This window comes from Anastrepha ludens, chromosome 6 (genome assembly GCF_028408465.1).
Source record: "Anastrepha ludens isolate Willacy chromosome 6, idAnaLude1.1, whole genome shotgun sequence".
Lineage (NCBI taxonomy): Eukaryota > Metazoa > Arthropoda > Insecta > Diptera > Tephritidae > Anastrepha > Anastrepha ludens.
The window spans coordinates 76,576,097-76,595,896 of record NC_071502.1 but is presented as its reverse complement, the minus strand read 5'-3'; the positions used below and the strand labels follow the sequence as shown (position 1 = coordinate 76,595,896).

General features: G+C 35.5%; 1 protein-coding gene across 2 annotated transcripts in view; it reads left to right on the top strand.

The window, feature by feature from the left end:
• The window catches only part of LOC128868663 (nephrin), a 104,574-nt gene extending 85,525 nt beyond the window's left edge, over positions 1-19,049 (top strand). Inside the window, exons 19-23 of one of the 2 annotated variants that reach the window (XM_054111003.1) lie at positions 362-508; positions 5,926-6,074; positions 8,406-8,517; positions 10,495-10,682; positions 12,076-19,049. In XM_054111003.1, coding sequence (XP_053966978.1) covers positions 362-508; positions 5,926-6,074; positions 8,406-8,517; positions 10,495-10,682; positions 12,076-12,666 — 1,187 coding nt within the window. In that variant the 3' untranslated portion in view covers positions 12,667-19,049. The remainder of the gene's footprint in view (positions 1-361; positions 509-5,925; positions 6,075-8,405; positions 8,518-10,494; positions 10,683-12,075) is intronic. The other variant, XM_054111002.1, reaches the window with a different exon arrangement.
• Positions 19,050-19,800: the final 751 nt, after the last annotated feature.

Genomic DNA, 19,800 nt, shown 5'->3' with positions numbered 1-19,800 from the left:
TGTTATTGTTACTTTCGACTTAATATATTTATGTTTCAGCCTAGTACACATAAACATATACTTACGTACTCGTATATACAAGTATGTAAATACCTTTTGCAAATAGAGGTTATGGAGATGGTATCATCCAAAAATTATATTTGTCAGATGTGTGAAACTTTTAATAAAATTAGTTTAAATTGACCTTATAAATGTCCGACCAAAATTAAACAAAAGCATTCAACTTATTTTTTATAATTTATGTATGCATGTTTTTATAAAAAATATTTTTTATTTTTCTTTTCATATGTATACGTATACTTTGACGACGTTTTGGATTTTGGTTGCTTTTATTTCTTATGTGCTTTTGTTTGTGTACAAGGATTGGATATATCGACGGAAGAGCTAACTGAGGACTCAAGTACTCCCAATCTGGTAATACTTGGAATTTGCATGGCAGCATTTGGTTTTTTGGTGGTCAACGCTGCTTTAGTCGCTTGGTTTTTTGTACATAATCGTCGGAAGAAAGGTTTGTTTTATTTTCTATATTTTTAATTTTATTGGAGTTGATTTGAGATATATGTATATGTATGTACATCTAACTGGCTTTTTGTGGCGTACATATTTTCCATAAAAGTGAGCACTGACTTCAAAATATAAGGCGCATTGTTTTTTTTTAAGTGACGTTTAAGATTTTCCCTCGTATAAAGTCGCAGATGTAGCAAAAAAGTGGCGTAATTTTAAACAATTGTGTTGTGATACAATTTTCACAATATAGTTCAATAATATACTGAGCTTTATACAATTGTGTAGTCATTTCCCACAAAATTAGTATGTCAATAACGCGAAGAGAGCATATCCCTCAAGAAGGCCATCTGTTGCATTCCAGATCCCGATCTGTCTACAGTGGATGTCCTGTACTGTCTGCGTGCCCAGAATCCGGGCACCAACACGAGGCTTTGGCGAGTCCCCTCGCACACCAAGGGTAGCAACCGGGAAGGAAAGGAAGGGGCTTCTCTTGTGGTGCGAATGGTTGAGGTCAGTGTTGATGTCATGGGCTCTCGGTACAGGAACCGTCCCAAATGAGTGGCTCAGACTATGTCTATCCCAAATGAGGGGCTCAGACTATGGTTCTGCAGTTACCGTCCCCTGACGGTGACACAGATTAACTTCCAAGGCCGCTATTGCACTCCTAAGTAAACGACTTATCCAGCTGCACACATTACCCTATATAACAACAGTGCAAGAGCCCTGGGTCTTTAGGGGCCGTCTAGATCGGTCCCAGGCTTTATAGCACCATCCCACCTCACTGTGACGGGTCTTTAACAAATTCTGATTTGTGATTGCATCTGTTTATTTTCCTCACGATGCGCTGGAAGCGCCACCACCTGGGAAGGCCACCAGTCTCATGAGGTTCTGTGCGCGGCGCAGTCTGGGCCTCGTTCTCTGCCGCGAAGCCAATGCCCATACAATCTGGGGCAGCAGCAAATGCAATGAGCAGGGCTTTCGGCTATTCGAGTTTATCGCTTCCTCTTGCCTAAACATACACAACAAGGGCAGACAGCCTACGTTTGTTAATACTAGAAGGCAGGAGGTGATTGATCTTATCTTATCAAATTTAAAGCTTGGGTGGTCAATCAGGAACTGGAGAGTACTTGCCACAGACTCGTGCTCGGACCACAGGTTTGAGGCGAGGAGGCACAAATGCCATTGCCCTCTAGAAACCCCAGAAAAACAGACTGGCAGAAGTTTAGGGGAGCGTTGCGGGGCTTTGACGTGACGCCACCAAAACTTCGGAAAGAATAGGGTATTGAGGTGGCAGTTGAAAAACTCAGCGCTGCCTTAGTTGAATGATTTCAGTGAGCCTGGCCAATTCGACCTCTCCTTGATCGGACTCCCGTTCCGTGGTGGATCCGAGAGCTCCAAACATTGAGGCGAGAGTCGAGAAAACTTCTAAACCGGCCCTTTAAGACTAATCGTGCTGAGCACTGGGAACAATACCGTCATGTTCAGAGGAACTACAAAAAGCTAATTCGAGAGTCGAAAAGGGCTTCTTTTAGGGAATTCTGCAGACCGAGCCCAGCTCCGGCTCTGGGGTCTACGTGGAACCCAGCGGGATAAAACTGCACTTTGCTCTGGGAATGCATGCATCTGTGTTTCAAGCGGAGGTGTATGCAGTTCAAGAAGCGATGAACTTTGTTGTGGAAAATCCAGGCTGAACAATGTCGGTAGACATAATAGCCTGATGCTAGCATGGGTCCCGGGACACGTGGGTATCGTGAGTAACGAGAGCTCTGACTCCTTAGCTGGAATGGGCTCTGAGGCCAACTTCTTTGGCCTGGAGCCCGTTCTGCCACTCCCTTCTGCCGCCATCAAAGCCACAGCTAGCAAATGGATTGCTACAACCCGTAAGTGAGCTTGGTAGGCTGAGAGAGGCTGCATATGGACCGACTGTCGCAAATCCTCCTGTCATTAATCAGAACGAGCTACTTTCTGTGGGCGAAACTCATGGAAAGGCATCTCAGAGTGTGTACTCTGCCCAGCTTGGGAATGCATGCATCTTGGGAAGAGGAGGATGAGACGGCGGACCACTCCCTGTGCGTCTGCCCCGCCTTCCCTCGAATCAGGTTTGAGGTTTTTGGCACTGATGTGTTAAGAAGCGACCACCTTGGCTTCTTGGTACCTCAAGATCTACTCAGATTTCTTTGGAGGTCGAGTAGATTTAAAGAAAGTTAAAAGGGAATGCGAGTGCAGTACAATGGACTTAATTGTGTCTGAGTGCTGCACTTGTTAGTTGTCCCAACAAAAAAAAAAAACTTAGTAAGTAATGTACTGGTTTTTAATATAGCGAACAAATTACATGGAGAAATTTCTTAGCATCTTTTAGAGTTCTTGCACAAGGTGATTGCACTAATTCGTACAGGAGTTGGAACGCTGCAGTTGCGCAATTTTCAAAACCCGAAAACAAAGGGCTTAGAAATAGTTAACTTACAAATACGCTTGTGTAAAAGGAAATGGTGATCATTTCGAATGAATTTTTTTTTTGCATGATTAAATAAAATTAACTTCATTAAAAAACAGTATTATAATTTTATATCTATAACGGACTTTACTTGTAACAGAACTTATGGGAATACTAAGTATAATTACAACTTAAGTATGTTTACATATGTAGGTGTTAGGTGTTGGAACGCTGTGCCTCGGCGTCTATGAACACCTGCAAAACTTTTAAAAACAATTTATTTACAGATATCGCAACATAACTAAGGTGGTCGCGATTGTATTTGCAGAAACGCTGCTCTAAAAATCTGTAAAGGAAAAAGTTTAATACAAATTTTTACGAATGCCTGATCGGAACTTATACATATAGGCATAGGCACATACACCTTTTTTGAGTGTTTGGCCGTGCTTCTCCTTCTATTTGTGGCGTGCGTGTCGATGTTGTTTCACAAATGGAGAGACCTATAGTTTGAAGCCGACTCCGAACGGCAGATATTTTTTATAAGGAGCTTTTTCATGGCAGAAATACACTCGGCGGTTTGCCATTTGATGCCGTGAGGCGACTGCTATTAGAAGAAACTGTTTTTGATTTTGGTCTTTTAGCGAGATTCGAACCTACGTTCTCTCAGAATTCCGAATGGTAGTCACGCACCAATCCATTCGGCTACGGCAGCCGCTAACGAAAGTTACTTGTACAAAAATTCACAAACGGGGGTTTCCGCAGAAGAAAGATACCTTTAAAGTATCGATTATAGCTTAAATTGCATTTTGTATTCGAAACAATTGACCACAAAAACCAATGTCAAATTTGTGCTGCTCTACAGCTGTGAAATATGGTTGGCATCCAAAGAAACATCGGGAAAACTGCAGACCTTTGTAAACAGACGGCTGCAATCCAGTAGCGGAAAATTGGATCTCCAACGAAGAACTTATCAAGCGATGTAAGCAAAATCCATCAGTATTGAAATTAGAGAAAGAAAGTGGAGATGACTAGAACACACCCTCCGGAAACCCGAACATTCTTTTAGTAGGATGACACTACAGTGAAATCCTCAAGGCTTACGGGGTTAAGGAAGACCCAAAGGTTCTTGGCGCAGATCTATTCGATTTAAATTCCAAGCAGTTAACAGCGCTCTAACATGGAACCAGCGAAGATTTGAAGCCATTATAGCGAATGGTGATGACCATATATTTTATTAAATATATTGCGTACAATAAATATTATAAGCCCATACAATGCAGTCAGCGAAATTGTCAAATAGTCTCTACCTTATGGCGGTTACACTTCCATTAGACAGACTGTAAATTTGTATTAGAGATGGTATAGTGATTTTTGATCCGAAATCTTTTACCGAGTCAACTAACTGAGGCATTATTGATTTATTTGGCATTAGTGACTAATTTAGTCGCTTATTTTAGTTATTCATATTCGATTTTGATATAATTATAAAATTGAGTCGTACTGCGAATAACAGAATACATTTTAAATTATAAAAAACTTACATTAAAATTTTAATTTAAGCAAAAAAGTAGTAGCACTATAAATCATACCACACCGTATACCATAATCAGAAACTAGAATTGGAAGAGTTAAAAATTATTTAGGAAACAACTATGTACATTAGGCCGGGTCGATTTGTGGGGAGGTAAAAAAATCGCCCATTGCTCTGTGAAAATCATATTCTAGGGATCAAAATAAGAAACTTTGCCGAAGAAACCATACCTCTAAAACGAATTCTGATGTCCCCCAATTTGGGTCGAACTTTTTAGTTTCTTTTCTCATGTAAAGGCCAAAAATTGTAATATTTTGAAATTATTGTATGGGGAACCCCCCAGGGGAGTTCCAGAGGATGTGCCACTGGCATGGGTGGATCGGCCGTCCAAAGTTAGTGGGGGTCGGTCATACGATTGGAGCACTCTAAATGGGTCAAAGTGGGATTTTACGTTTGACCCAAATTGGGGGACATCAGAATTCGTTTTAGAGGTATGGTTCCTTCAGCAAAGTTTCTTATTTTGATCCCTAAAATACGATTTTCACAGAGCAATGAGCGATTTTTAAATCGACCCGCCCTAATGTACATGTATGTATTGTAACCGGTATGTTTATTGTCTCAGTTTGTGAGCAATGACTTCAACTGTCTTTGTTATTGTGAAAAACGCACTCCTCTGTTTCTTATCGTCGAACTCCTAAAACGTAATTCGTACTATTCCTTTGAATTTTTGAAAATTGTTACTGTACTTATTCGTGACTTTTGAGTAGCAGTGACATAGACGAGGGCATGCAAATAGTTACCATATCTAATTTGTTTTACTAGAATATTGTTCATTTGTTTATTCCACTGAAATTCAGTTTTTACACCCAGCAGCTCCCAACATACTCTTAGGTGGTTCTCAAGGTGTTATGTCGTAAAGTTTTTAAGATCAAATCTAAATTTAGAGTACTTGAAACCGCGCTGAACATTTAACAGTGTGAGAATTCATAAAATAACTTATACGGTACCTTTCGAACACCCTAAATATATTGTTACTCCTTTAAAATTTACGAAATACAATAATACGACAACCCTGTAAATACCTCAGGTAATTCATTATTTTGGAACGCTTGTTCTCCACGCTTGCAAGGAAGTCTTCCATACCTTTTTTCTTTGTACATTTGGGTCCACAAATAAAAAACGCTTTTAATTTAGTGGCAGATGTCTTAAATCAGCTATTTTAATGCTATTTAAGTTTGGCAAGAGCATTTTTAGGGAAACGGATCTCTCCTTAATATTTATTAGTTTAACAAGTTTTGTTTTCTTTATTTATATGAATGTATGTACTTATTACGTACTATTCATAGAATATTATTAATAAACTATAGCCATTTATAACAAATTATTTAATCTTATTTTCAATAATAATACGTATGTAATTTAATTCCAAATATGATTACTTTTGTACAAGCAGCTGAGAGTGATAATCAACCAGGCAAAACAGCAACAATAGAAATGTATGCGCCGAGCTCCTATAACGATACCGTCACAGGCGAGACTTTGTCTAGTGTTTCAGAGAAAAGTGAATCGTACTCAAATGAAGGAAGCCAAGCGGAATACACTGTAAGTATCTGATTAAGCCATGAGAAAATATGTATACTACTAAATGCATCCAACTGACTTTCAAGAACGTCAAAAAAATGAAAAGAACAAATCTGATAACTATCAATTTACTGTATCATTTTTTTTTTATTTACTTTTGGCTTGTTCAATGAAGAGTTAGAAATTTATTGCAGTTTGTCTGTTCGCTATTAGCATTTATGTAAATAATATTTGAAAAATGGTGTGCAACGTAAATAAGTTATCTAATGTTTGTCATAGTTCTGTAGTGAGTAGTTTAATTTGTAGTGTTGTTTAGCTTTTCCAAGGATTTATACGTTACTAATATAAAGGCGGCCGCCGCAGCCGAATGGGTTGGTGCGTGACTACCATTCGCAATTCACAGAGAGAACGTCGGTTCGAATCTCAGTGAAACACCAAAATTAAGAAAAACATTTTTCTAATATCGGTCGCCCCTCGGCAGGCAATGGCAAACCTCCGAGTGTATTTCTGCCATGAAAAAGCTCCTCATAAAAATATCTGCCGTTCGGAGTCGGCTTGAAACTGTAGGTCCCTCCATTTGTGGAACAACATCAAGACGCACACCACAAATAGGATTATATGTATATATAATATAAAGATTTTGAGTGAGAAGACTCTTAGTAAGATCTTCCAAAGAATAATATTCTTGAATATCTCAATCCTCTAATGACTTTCCAGGATAGCTTTTTGAGGGGTTTTCTGAAGTAACGATCACAACGAATCTTTTAGGTGGGTTAAATGGGATTCTACTTAATATTTTCCGTGAAATTTACTACTATGGGCAAAAAGTAAGGTGAATTTATTTGTCAAACTTCGCGGGATTAAAATTTCGCTCTAGTTATTTTTTTCATGAGTTGGCAGCACTGTTAATAACATCTGGGCCAACTTTCATGTGAATGTTATTATAAGTAATATATTTACGCTTGTGTTTACCAAACGACCAAGAGTGCATTTTTCGATTTTTACAATGTCTGATTTGATTGAGCAGATAAGTGCCATCAAATTTTGTTTGCGGAATGAAATTTCGGCTGCGGAAACGTTTAGCATGTTGCAGAAGGCATTTGGTGATTCGACCACGTCGCAGAAAAATGTTTATCAGTGGTACAAAGACTTCAAAGAGGGTCGAGAACGTGTTGATGACTTGGAGCGCTCCGGACGACCATCGAGTTAGTGCTCAAAAATCGTCGGTTGACTGTTAAAGATCTTACTGCTATGATCGGAATTTCAGAAGGATCTGTGAAAACCATTTTGAAAGCTTTTGCTAAAGGCGAGGCCAGACCGAAAAGAGCACGTCAAAGTCGTTCAAAAATAAAAGTCATGATGACAGTTTTTTTCGATTTTCGTGGCGTGGTGCACTATGAATTCCTTCCACCTGGCCAAACTGTTAATAAGGAAAATTATTTGAGCGTTATGCGTCGTTTACATGAAGCAATTCGTCTAAAAAGACCAGAATTATGGGCCAACAACTCTTGGTTTTTGCATCACGATAATGCACCGTCAGTGTGAGACTCGTTCTTCATAACCATTTCGCCAAAAATTCCACGCATATCGTTCAGCAACCACCGTATTCGCCTGATTTGGCTCCGTGTGACTTCTAGCTATTCCCAAAACTCAAGAGACCACTCCGGGGAACGCGTTTCGAGTCGATTGAGGAGAAAAAGCTGAATCGAAGAAGGTGCTGATGGCTATACCGGAAATGGACTATTTGGCATGTTTCGGGGATTGGAAAAATCGTTGGCATAAGTGTATTTTATCGAGAGGGGATTATTTGGAAGGGGATGAAATTGATTTACAAGAATAAATAAAGATTTTTCATTTTACAACCAAATTCACCTTACTTTTTGCCCACAGTATAATATGTCTTACCCCTTCATTTCGTCCAGAGATACATTGTATTTTAAGAAATTATTTCCACTTTTTGCTTTGCGGCACAGCTTAGGCCGGGACATACAAATTTAGTAGGCCATAAAAGATACTCGAATTAACTTTTGCAATTACATAGGTACACTTTCAGGAAATATTTGCAATGGTTTCGGTTATTGCACAGTGTAGTTGAAAATACAGTTATTATTTGATTCTACAGTATCTCTACGCTCTACCAGAAACATGTCCCAGGATAAAAATGCACCGTGGTGGTTGCCCGCACTGTATGTATTAAGGAATAAAATTAGCCAAGTCTCAAATATATACCTGACTTTAGTCTTTTCATCAAAATTTAGTAATATAACTTACTGCAATTAATCTCAACTTCAAAATTTACCTTAATTTCACTATATACTCGTACATACTGATTTCTTATATGCTTATTGGCAGGATGAAGCCCGTAAGAAAGCAGCTTCAACGTATTTGGTCGAAAGTACAGATATGCCGCCTCCTCGTTATCAAAAAGATGGTACCATGCCCATTGTATATCCGAACAACATTGGTAAGTACTCAAGTTGCTTTTTCAAAACCAAGTCATTTCAAGTAATTTATGGGTAGGAACTTTTTCAACTAAAGGGCAAAAGTAGAAAGTAAAACTTCGAGTTTATAAATAATATCGTGTTTGACTATCTTAATTGCATCTTATGAAAATAATCCTGTCGTTCAAATGACTTTATATGACTTTATGCCACGCTTTGAACGTAGTCTATGAGAGACGACTGGTTTATCAAAGTGTCCCAGAACTTTACGTGCCGCCACAAAAACAATATAAGTCTCTGCTCTATCCCTACAATGCTCCACGGACTCTCTTGACTTGATAAACACGAAATTTTTTATTGGACTAAGATTAGGAAAAAGTCGCCGCTAATGGTAGTGAGATGCCTTGTACAAGGTGGCGCAAAAGTAACCTTGCGATGTTTTTTGGCTGTAATTAAAAAAAAAAATTAAAAACTTTGATTCTTTTTGTGGATTAGCGAAAACAGCACACCGTACAGTGACTTTGAGCGGGTGTAATGGCTCGTCGTGGGTTACACGCGGATTTTCAGTGCCCCAGAAGCGTAAATTTTGCTTATTTACGTACCCGCTAAGATGGAAATGGGCCTCATCACTCATGATTATTTTTGATGAAAAATCACCTTCCTCTTGGTGGTGATTAAGGATGGCTTGAGCGTATGTTAGACGCGATTGGCGGTCAGCAGCTAACAGCTGATGCACCGTCTGGACTTTGTACGGAAACATCTTCAAAACTTGTACCAAAATTCGCTGTAAAGACCGTCGACTGATACCCATTTGCGTGGCACGTCGTCTGGTCGATGTCGACGGCGCTTCCATACATCCTCGGCTACAGCAGCAATATTCTCTGCAGAACGGTTACTCCGGGGTCTGCCACGCCTGGCAGCATCTCATGTTGTGCTAATCTCTTCGAGGCGAGCGGCTAAACGTCGCAGTGTTTCACCAGTAGGCGATGGACGGCGAGGAAATCTGCGACGAAATTCACGTTGTGCCAAAGTCACCGACCGATTATTGGTGAAATATATAGTCAGCAATATTCCGCGTTCTGGAGCAGTGTAGCATAACATTGTTTATTAACGTGTATTTCGCATGTGTTTACTACACAAATGTCAAAACAGAACTGACATTAGGGGCCAATCGCAAAATTTATAGCATTTTCTGATAGGAGGATTACTTTAGCGCCACCTGTTATATATAGTAACCAACAGTAGCATCTACATGTACAAGTGTAAAGTAAGGAGGAGAAACTCGAATTTGGGAAGGACTCACATCACTTACTCTTTCTAATTAATTAGTCGGTTAGTACGAGTATGAAAAGAGTAGTGGGCTTGTTGAATTCGCTTAAGCTATTACTGTTTTATTATAGAAAACCGATACCCATAGCAGCTAGTTCTTCTCTATATTTTGTTTGAACTTATAATAAAGATTTGAATAATAACAATAATTACTATAAAATATGTCCGTTTTCTTTTTAAGCTGTAAATTAAAAAAATATTTGGTTTAATTATTTAGATATAAACTATACAATTTAGGTTAGGTTATACAAGTGGTTCTTGAACAGATCCAGGAAAATAGGAATTAACCTTTTAACCAATTATATCTAGGCCAGTCTAATTTTCTTCTGAGTCCAAAGAGGTGGTACATTAAAACTCGTTTTTCGAAGAGCTGAATATTCACGCGGATTCCCAGATCATTTTTAAAAACTTCCAGAAACTCCTTGTTCTTTACTAATTTACATATATAGTTTTCCTGTTGCTTATTTTGATTGGCCTTTATATATTTCTTCTTTTCCATGCGAATATAAAGCTTGAGGTCTTCCTAGGTAGGAGTTAAGGTTTTGTTAAAATTATTTACAGCTCAAAATAGGAAATCATAGAAAATCATAGGAAATCTTAGACTACTCAAAACTTGCATCTTAGCTTTAATCTGCAAATAAGCTTTAATCTTAAAATTACATATCTTACAGTTAATGCACGAACTTTACCACATCCGCGTCACCACAGTAATGTTACAAATATATTAGATCACCGAGCTCACGATGATCAAATTCTCATCAACAAAGGAGTGTATATTCCGTCCCCTTCGCCAGCGCCGCCGCCTGATGGTTCATATTATAATATGAATAGTGACAGATATCTTTCGTACCCGCCTATGGTGAGTATCTAAAGTAGATGCAAGTACCTTATCAATAATTAAATAATTTATATGCTCCTCCTTTATGTCAAAACGATTGTTACGATATTGGTATATACGAGTATAATATAAGTATTAAAAGCTTGTAAAAATTCTACACTTTTAAAAACATATACCATATATAAAATCTGAATATTAAAATCCAAAACAAGCATTTCTATGTACATACAAGGTGAAGTCCAAAATAAACAAGACTGGCGTCAATGTCAATATGGTGTTCTTTATTCACCATCAATTTCGTCCGCCATCTTTGTTTTATTTTTTCTCTATTTGATTTTAATGCCATTTCGTTCTCTGTAATGTGTGTCATACGCACATACATATGTTCTTCTCATTCAACAATGAGATGATGGAATTGCATTGTGAAAAATTTAAATTAAAGTGGCGATGTCGGATTTCAGTATATTTGTTTGAAAAATACTGACATTAAGGGGTTACATGGGTTTTGTTGGTTCAAAAAATCGATTTAATTTTTTTTTTGCTTATTAATTTCTATCACTTATCCGGAATATTATCCAAAATTTTCAAGTCGATCCGAATAATAAATTCAGAGATACAGCCTTTGGAATGTGTGCGCACCAAGCCACTTTTATTGTTACTCAAACTTTAAACGCGTTTTTCTCGGAAGTGTGTTTTCAAAGTCGGTTGTCAAATGTACTCGAAAACTACTCAACCGATTTTGATGAAATTTTACACAGGTGTTCGAAATACAATTTATTCGTGCTTGAACGAAGGATTTTTTTTTTTTTTTTTTCAATTACAGCTATTTAAAAAAACAAAATATCAAGCAAATTTGACCGAAGTTTTCATTTTTTTGCAAATATGTTTGCCAAACTTCCTACTTTTTTTCTTTGCTTCGTTCAAGCACGAGTTTATGGTCTTAACTAAAGCACTTATTTTTGTTTTTTCATTTTTGAGGAGCCTGTCAGGAACGCACCTTTTTTCGAGGGGTCACCGAAAATGGCGTCACAATGGAGGAGTTTTAATTTTTTTCTTTTTTAATTTCAGAAATTATTCTTTAAATATGTAAAGTTTGAATTAAAAAAATAATTTTTGACATAGAAAAAAAAATTGAAAATAGGACTTTTTTTACCCGACGAAACCCATGTAACCCCTTAAGATCTTTTTAAATGTCTTAAATTTTAAATTTTGCTAAAAGGAATAAAGTAGAAAAATATATTTTTTGTTAACCAATGGGAATATGCTCCACGTATGCGTCATTTGTAATAGTTATATTATTAACTATTTTATGCTGAGCATATCGATAAATCGATGTCACGTGAAAATACATGCACGCTTACAATCGAATAAACTTAAATAAAACTAATATTTTGTTGTTCTTTTTGTTTTGCAGGATTATTCTCCACAAATGGATTTTGCAACTCCTCCACTTCCCATGACGCATCTTCAACCTATATCTCAAGCATCTATTATTAGTGGTAACGCCATGATGGGATCAGTTGGCGGTGGTAGTGGTACCCTTCGTCGAGGCATTATGCGTGGAGTTGTAGGCATGCCACCACCAGACGTTACTCAACTTACAAGTACGAGTATGCCTGGCACAAATAACATCCAAATTCTACATGAACTGCACCCAATAAATATTTCGAATAATTCATGCTCCACTCAAACCACAAGCATAACAGGCAATGGAAGCATGATGTCAACGATCCCAAGCTGTACCTCCAAACAACCTCAGAGCATTCTGAAGGATCCAAATAGGACTAAACCTCAGCAACAGCTTTTAAGTGCAAATCTTGTAGGTGTGGGTGTGCCCACAGCTTCTGGTAGCCTTCAAATTCTAAATATTCCCACATCTGCAGGCATCAGTGGAAACTTACTGATGACTGCGAGTGGAACATACGATCCGGCAAATCTTAGCACATTTAATACTACAACAGGCACGACATTGGCTTATACCGATGCCGATGGCCACTTGGTATAGCTGTAGGAGAGCAAGCGACCACCGATGGAAGTTGCACTAACCGTAATTAGTGCCTCTTCGGATTCCGCTGCTGTTACAGCCAGCCCCAATAGTGCACGCTATTGACAAACAAATAATACTCGTACAATTGCACAGGTCAAAGTGAGAAAATATTGCAGAAAATACATTAAATAGGCAAGAGAAAAAGATACTGAGACTACAATTAAGGGTAAATTTAAGCTTAAATTTAAGACTATTGCGTATCAACCTAAACGACCTGATGCTGATATGGTTGCATTAAAATTGTCAAACGTATGACAAGTGCCCAACTAATTTTCATCATCGTAATGTATGCACTGAATCCAAATTAACAGTTTTACAGTTCGTTTAAAAATGCGATCGGTTATTTGTTATAGAAAATGTAATACAAATAAGAATTCTCGTTTTTGGAGTATGAGTTATTGTTGTTTCTGCTATACCATATTTATATGGAAAATAAAAAAGATTTATTACATATTTTCTAAAAAATTCACGTGTTGATTGTGTTAAACTCAATACATATTACTACCATATGAACAGTTATTATCAACTAAAACATTGTGCACAAATTTTCTTTTATGACTGGGGAGATGAATTCGGATTATATTTACATATATCTGAACTATATCCACCTACATATCTAACATCTATCGAAGGCTAATCGCTTTACATTCCTGAAATTTCTAATTGAATATTATCGTTTTAAAGGGTGATTAATTCATATGTATCCGCGACGTTAGCTTCTAAGCATCCTTTATTTGATGTTTCGCCGAGCTTTTCCTCTAATTTGTGCATTGAGTTCGTGTTTAACAGAATGGTAGGAACGCACAAACCTCCTCGGCAACGATATAAAAACTTTGTTTCGCCATAAAGTCGAAAGTATGAAAGCTAATTATTTATATATATTTGCATGATTCAGTATTAAAAGGTTTGGTCAGTAAGCAGCTTTTCCGTTCCCGCTTGACAAATCGACTCCCTTAGCAAGATACTGCGTTGCTAACTCTAGAAATTTTGAGTAAAAGTGGAGGAAAAGCCAGATTTTTACAGCACCAACTCGCTCAGAAGTTTGCACTGGTATGTCCAGGGTCATTATGCCCTGAAATGCATCCGGCCATACCACTTAAATCAGGGCATCATAGAGCAATTCTTTGGATCAATGCGTGCGAAAGATAGACTTTTTGATAATCTGAGACAGATGCATTTCAAACATAGGTTACGGAAGTACTACTAGGTAAGGTTGCATTAAATATTCAAAAATTATCAAGAAGAGTACTTTTAATAACATGTAATTGCTGTTAGTGGTCACGTGCAAACTGATGCAACCGCAAGGAGAAGAGTTGGATAGTCTCAATCAGGACGCTATGGTATATATAACTGCCTACCTTTAAATGGGTTGAATGAAGTGTCCAGAGCACTTTTGTAAGGGAGTGTCAAAACTCGAATGCCATAAGTGAGCAAACATTCAATAATTGAATCATAACGCATATGCATGTATGTATATATAAGTAAATTTTTTAAATTTTGAAGTGTTCTGAAGGCTTAAAAACCCAAAACCGAAAATATTTTCCGAAGGAAAATTTCTCTGAAATAACAAAAAGCAAAGATATTACGTACGTAGTGTGAAAAATAGCTAGTTTTGTTAAGCACGCACGTGTGGAATATTACCATTACCCACTTCTCCAATGTTCAATTTCAGCCGATCAAACTCGAATCATTTGGGTTGTAATAGAATTGGATTTTTGCTGTACTCCTGTCACAAACTAACTTCTAAAAGTTTTGACGCTAAGTTTAACTTAATGCTGTTAACCAAAGTCTTTATTTAAATCGGAATATTACGTTTTTTAGTTAACCACTCCTGTGTTCTAACACAAAATTTTCTTATCAAACTCTAAATATTTAATATTTAAGTTTGTGAACAAAAAAACCATCAGTGCATTTCTGTCATAAAAACAAATTTCGGTCAAAGTTTAAAACGAAACACAATTCTCTCTTTCAAAAGTTTGAAAGGTTTTTGACAGCAGACGTTATAAAATTACCACATTCAGTCATGCACACCAGGTACAGTGAATAGGTGGAATCATAAGATCGGTTAGGTACTTGTTAAATACACACAATATATACAAATGTGCTTACTTGAAGCAATTAAAGGAGTAAGAAAAGATTTGCCAAAAGCCGACTGAAATTTAGTAACATTTTGTTCCATTGACGAAACAAAACAATTTTTATTAAAACCTAGACAATTAATACATATGTATGTACATATATAATAACACAATAAACATGCTGTACAATTTCTTTATAGCTAGTATATAGATGAAAACATTAATAAATAGCTTACGAATATGAATTCGCCAGAATTAAAGAAAGATCGAATCATGTTAATTAATAATTAGGATATTTACATATTAAGAATCGGTACAATAGATATTTCCCTTCAAATTTATTAATTATATAAGATTTATGAAAAATTGCATTTATAATTAATAACATTAACTTATTCTAAATCGAATGATTGCGCATCCATTTTTTAAATATGATCATAGATTAATTTCAAGTTAGTTTAAATCCTAGGAAAATTAAAGGAGTCAATTTTTTATGAATTTGGACTGGAATTTCTCCATAGAAAGCTCTCTGTAAAAATAAAGTTAGCCAAACAAGTTCTTCACACAGAAGATATATCCATGCATATGTATGTATGTGTGTACATTGATTATGTTAGCTATTCTTTCTGAATTATTAAAGTGCATACATATGTACATACTCTTAAAATCAGTGTATTCATACAAATTCTACCAGCCCATGAGCGGGCAATATCGGTACCATTTACAAACTAGCGTACTAATATGTGTGCACATTGAGTCTGACCTTTCGTGGAACAGTCTTTCGCCAATCTATTATAAGCTTGAATATTGTGTAATTAAATATTGTTGAAGTCATTGATATTAAACAAAATGAATGCATTTAATTTATAAACTCCCATTAAAGTATTTTTTATTATTGTATAAACAAAAATGTTAATATAAATACTTAAATATACATATGTATGTAACAGATGAAATATCTTACATACATGCATATATATCTTAATTCTGGTAGCAAGCTTAAGATTGTTCTGCAGAAAAGCTGACTTAAGGCAAAACGGATGCAGAATGACGATTGTGACCGTCATGACCGCAGTAAAAGTGACAATTTGATAAATTTAGCTGCCTAATAAAGACCGGCTCAAATCTAGTCTGAAATGGATGCAGGATCCGGAAATTGTTACAATCCATAACAACACCACATACAAATAAACATTTGGCGCAGTTGAACAGATTAAGCACGGCTAGCATTCGGATGGGTACTTACACATTCAATACGTATGTATGTACATATGACGCAGATGTAATAAGGTCGAAATTACCGCTCGGTGACTTGTTGAATTTAATCCTTTCAACATTAATAATAATAATATTTTTCGAAAGAGTAATGTTATGAAACAATTTTTTACACATGTATGTATGTATTTTTAAACATTGCCATAGTTGTAAGTTAGAATAAAATTGTAAAAGGTATCGGTAATCGTTGCTTATGTCTTCCCGTCTAAATTACCAAACATCAGACGTAAACTCATTTATTAAGAAATTATGCAAACACTTTTATAAAAATATTAAGAATTGTAATAAAGACTAAATAACAATAATTAAATTAACATGAAAATCTCAATTCAGATTTTGTTAAATACAAATTATTATTGAGTCGAATATACATCAAATATTACACGTACATATATGCTCTTATATATATTGTATGATAGGAAGTACCTAACAATATTATGTTATTTTACTATGAGGATGTCAAATTTGAGAGCAAAGCCCAAATTATATGGCCAAAGCTAGATTGATTTGCTGCATTTACATTTATATCAATTTTTTTTTTTTAAATAAGACCGTTAGGCGACCACTCATTTGCAATGCTAAATGTTGATCTTAAATATTTGCTCAAAAAACAAAGATTCGTATTTTGTGTTACAACCATTTTGCTTCCATCACATGATATATTTATTGTACTTGTTGTTTTTCAATAAACTAATAACGTTCTCATTCAGCGGACATTAAGAAAAATTTAAAGTGACATATTGCGTTTATGCAGGTTTCAATAGCAACATAATTGTTTTTCCATCTTCAAAACGTTCTGGCCATGCGTTCATTCAAGACGCTTTAGCATACATATTTATTTATTATTAAATGTAAAGGCCTTAGAAAATTTCTGAAATCAATTACAAAAAATTGTGTTATTATTATTATTTTATTTTATTATTATTTCATTTTATTATTATTTTATTTATTCCAACAAAATTTGGCGGCCGCCGTAGCCGAATGGGTGAGTGCGTGATTACCATTCGAAATTCAGAGAGAACGTAGGTTCGTATCTCGGTGAAACACCAAAATTAAGAAAAAGTTTTTTCTAACATCGGTCGCCCCTCGGCAGGCAATGGCAAACCTCCGAGTGTATTTCTGCCATGAAAGAGTTCCTCATAAAAATATCTGCCGTTCGGAGTCGGCTTTAAACTGTAGGTCCCTCCATTTGTGGAACAACATCAAGACGCACGCCATAAATAGGAGGAGGAGCTCGGCCAAACACCCAAAAAAGGTGTACGTGCCAGTTATATATATATATACAACAAAATTTATCAACTGAATTTCTTAAATTTTTCTGTTTTTATGTACTAAATATAGTACTTATAAGAATCTGACATACTTACAAAGGGCAAACTCATATGTACATTTAATTAAAGGTGATGTGCATGAGTTCGGTATGTTTTTTTTTTGTTTTTTTTTTTGCTTTTACTTAAGTATTTAAATGTGTATTTTATAATTATATATGGTTTTGTGTAATTTCGAAAATTTCGTTGTATCCTAGAGCTAGGCTTAATCGTTTTTTGATAAATGATACTCATAAAGTAGTTAGTATTCTGAAAAAATAAGTGTTTGTCCACATTTTGTGTCTAATTTTGATTTACAACTACAAGATATAAAAAATAAGGTACATAGGGACTTGCGAAAGTATCCCGGCTGCACTTTTTATCCCATAAAACCGAACTTTTTACAAATAGAAACTGCAAGTGTATATTTTTTATACGCATTTGTCAGCGAATTTCGAATTTCTTTTCAAGAATTTTCATAGGCAATTTCTTACTATTGTAATTTTACTGAAATCAAGCATTTTTCTTTTTTTTTTATAATAGTGCTTATAACAACTTATAAAAAACTGCATATTCACGTGAAACTATTAATTTTTTAAAGTTAGGCGGTATACTCGGTTTTTCATTTTCTCGCCCATTTAATTTTTTAAAGAACTTCAAATGGGAAAGAGTTGGTGCGCGACCTCGCCCATGAAACACCAAATATTAGAACGGTTTTTCTAATAGCGGTAGCTCCTCCGTAGACACGGGCAAAATGTTTACTTCTCAACTGCATTCTTCTTGATTTTTTATAAAAACTTGAAAGACATATTTATAAACTTTACTAATTTGACATAAAGTATACTCAATTAAAGGATACTAAAAACATCTTTATTTGTCATGGCCAAAAATAAAAAACAAAATTTCAAAGTGTGTAAAACATTAATTTGAAAATTTAGTCTTTTGAAACTTTAAAGTCCTTTAAAAAATAACTTGATAAGAAAATAAAGAATTGAGTTTACAGCATTTCCATAGAAAATCTATAGTTTCACGAATCGAATGGGAGCAATTGAGCAAGAAGATCCTATGGGTAAAAAAGATGTAAAAATAAGAGAATGGTGAAAAATGCCTTTTTGCTCTTTTCGTAATAAATCGGGAATTGAATCGTAATTAAAAACAAAACCTTTTTTCTCCTTACTTTCAAAGTGATTTTCGCTTGCTAAACAGACATCCTTTGTACTGCTGCCAGCGTTATTCAACTTATGCACTACAAATAAATTAGTTAATGCAATTCATTTGTTCTCCCGAAGAAATGTATCATTTTCTGTTGAGTTTAAATATTCACTTAAGTAACTGCATTTACATACCTATATAACTATTTTATCTCCTCCAATACCTACTATTAACGACTAGTGGAATAACAAATATTATAGTAAACACAATATAAAGTTAAACAAAAAATTCAAAAATAATATAAAACAATGAGCTAAAGAACGAATTAAGAATAAGTGGTATGTGAAGATTTTTATTATAAAAATTGCCAAAGAGTTTTTAAAAAGTTTCTTAGGTAACTGTATATTCGCAATTTAATATATAAAATTTAAAATTTTATTAAGAATTTAAGTTTCATGATGAAAATTATTAAGAAAATATAAATAAGTATGCATACATTTGTATGTAAAGATGAATAAATACCAACATTAAAGCTATGTGTATGGAAATATTCTTATCATTATGTATAGAAATGTGCTATGGTTTTTAAATAAAATTATATAAATACAAAATAATTTTGTTTGTAATTGTGTATGGAAAAAGCACGAGAAATTATAACGCGCGTTGGCTAAACTCTGTTTTTCAAAGGTTTTAAAGTTTTGCTGCTTTTTCTTAGTCTTGCCATAACCTCTGTGAAAAATTTTCCTATATACATATATTTTACTATCTATGGATATACTATATATAATGAGGTTATTTCTTTTGTCCACCAAGGTAGCTTTGCCTTATGACGTTCAACCGGACACCCAGTTTCTAATGAACTGTTCATGGATCTCGTTACCTGATTTACCAATCCGTCCAGTTCCCCGTTTGTGGTGGGATCTTGATTGAGTATCTATGGCAATAAAGCTCTTAATTTTTTTTTGTATACTCCCCAGTCAGTCTTTTCAGATGTTCCTAAACTCTTAAATTTGAGGAAGCTTATGATCAATGGCAAATTCTATGTAACGATGATCAGAGTAGGATTTTTCTCTCAACACTAGCCATCTTTTAACGTGCGTAGAAAAAACGTCAGAGGCCAGGGCTAAATCCACAACTTCTGACCTCGTTTTTGTTTCAAAGGTCGGCTGTAAGCCTGAATTCCAGACACTAAGTTTATTTTATGAAATGAAGTCTAATAATGACTCACCTCTTCCATTGGTGTCGGTACTCGCCCACAATTTATTGTGGGCATTTGCGTC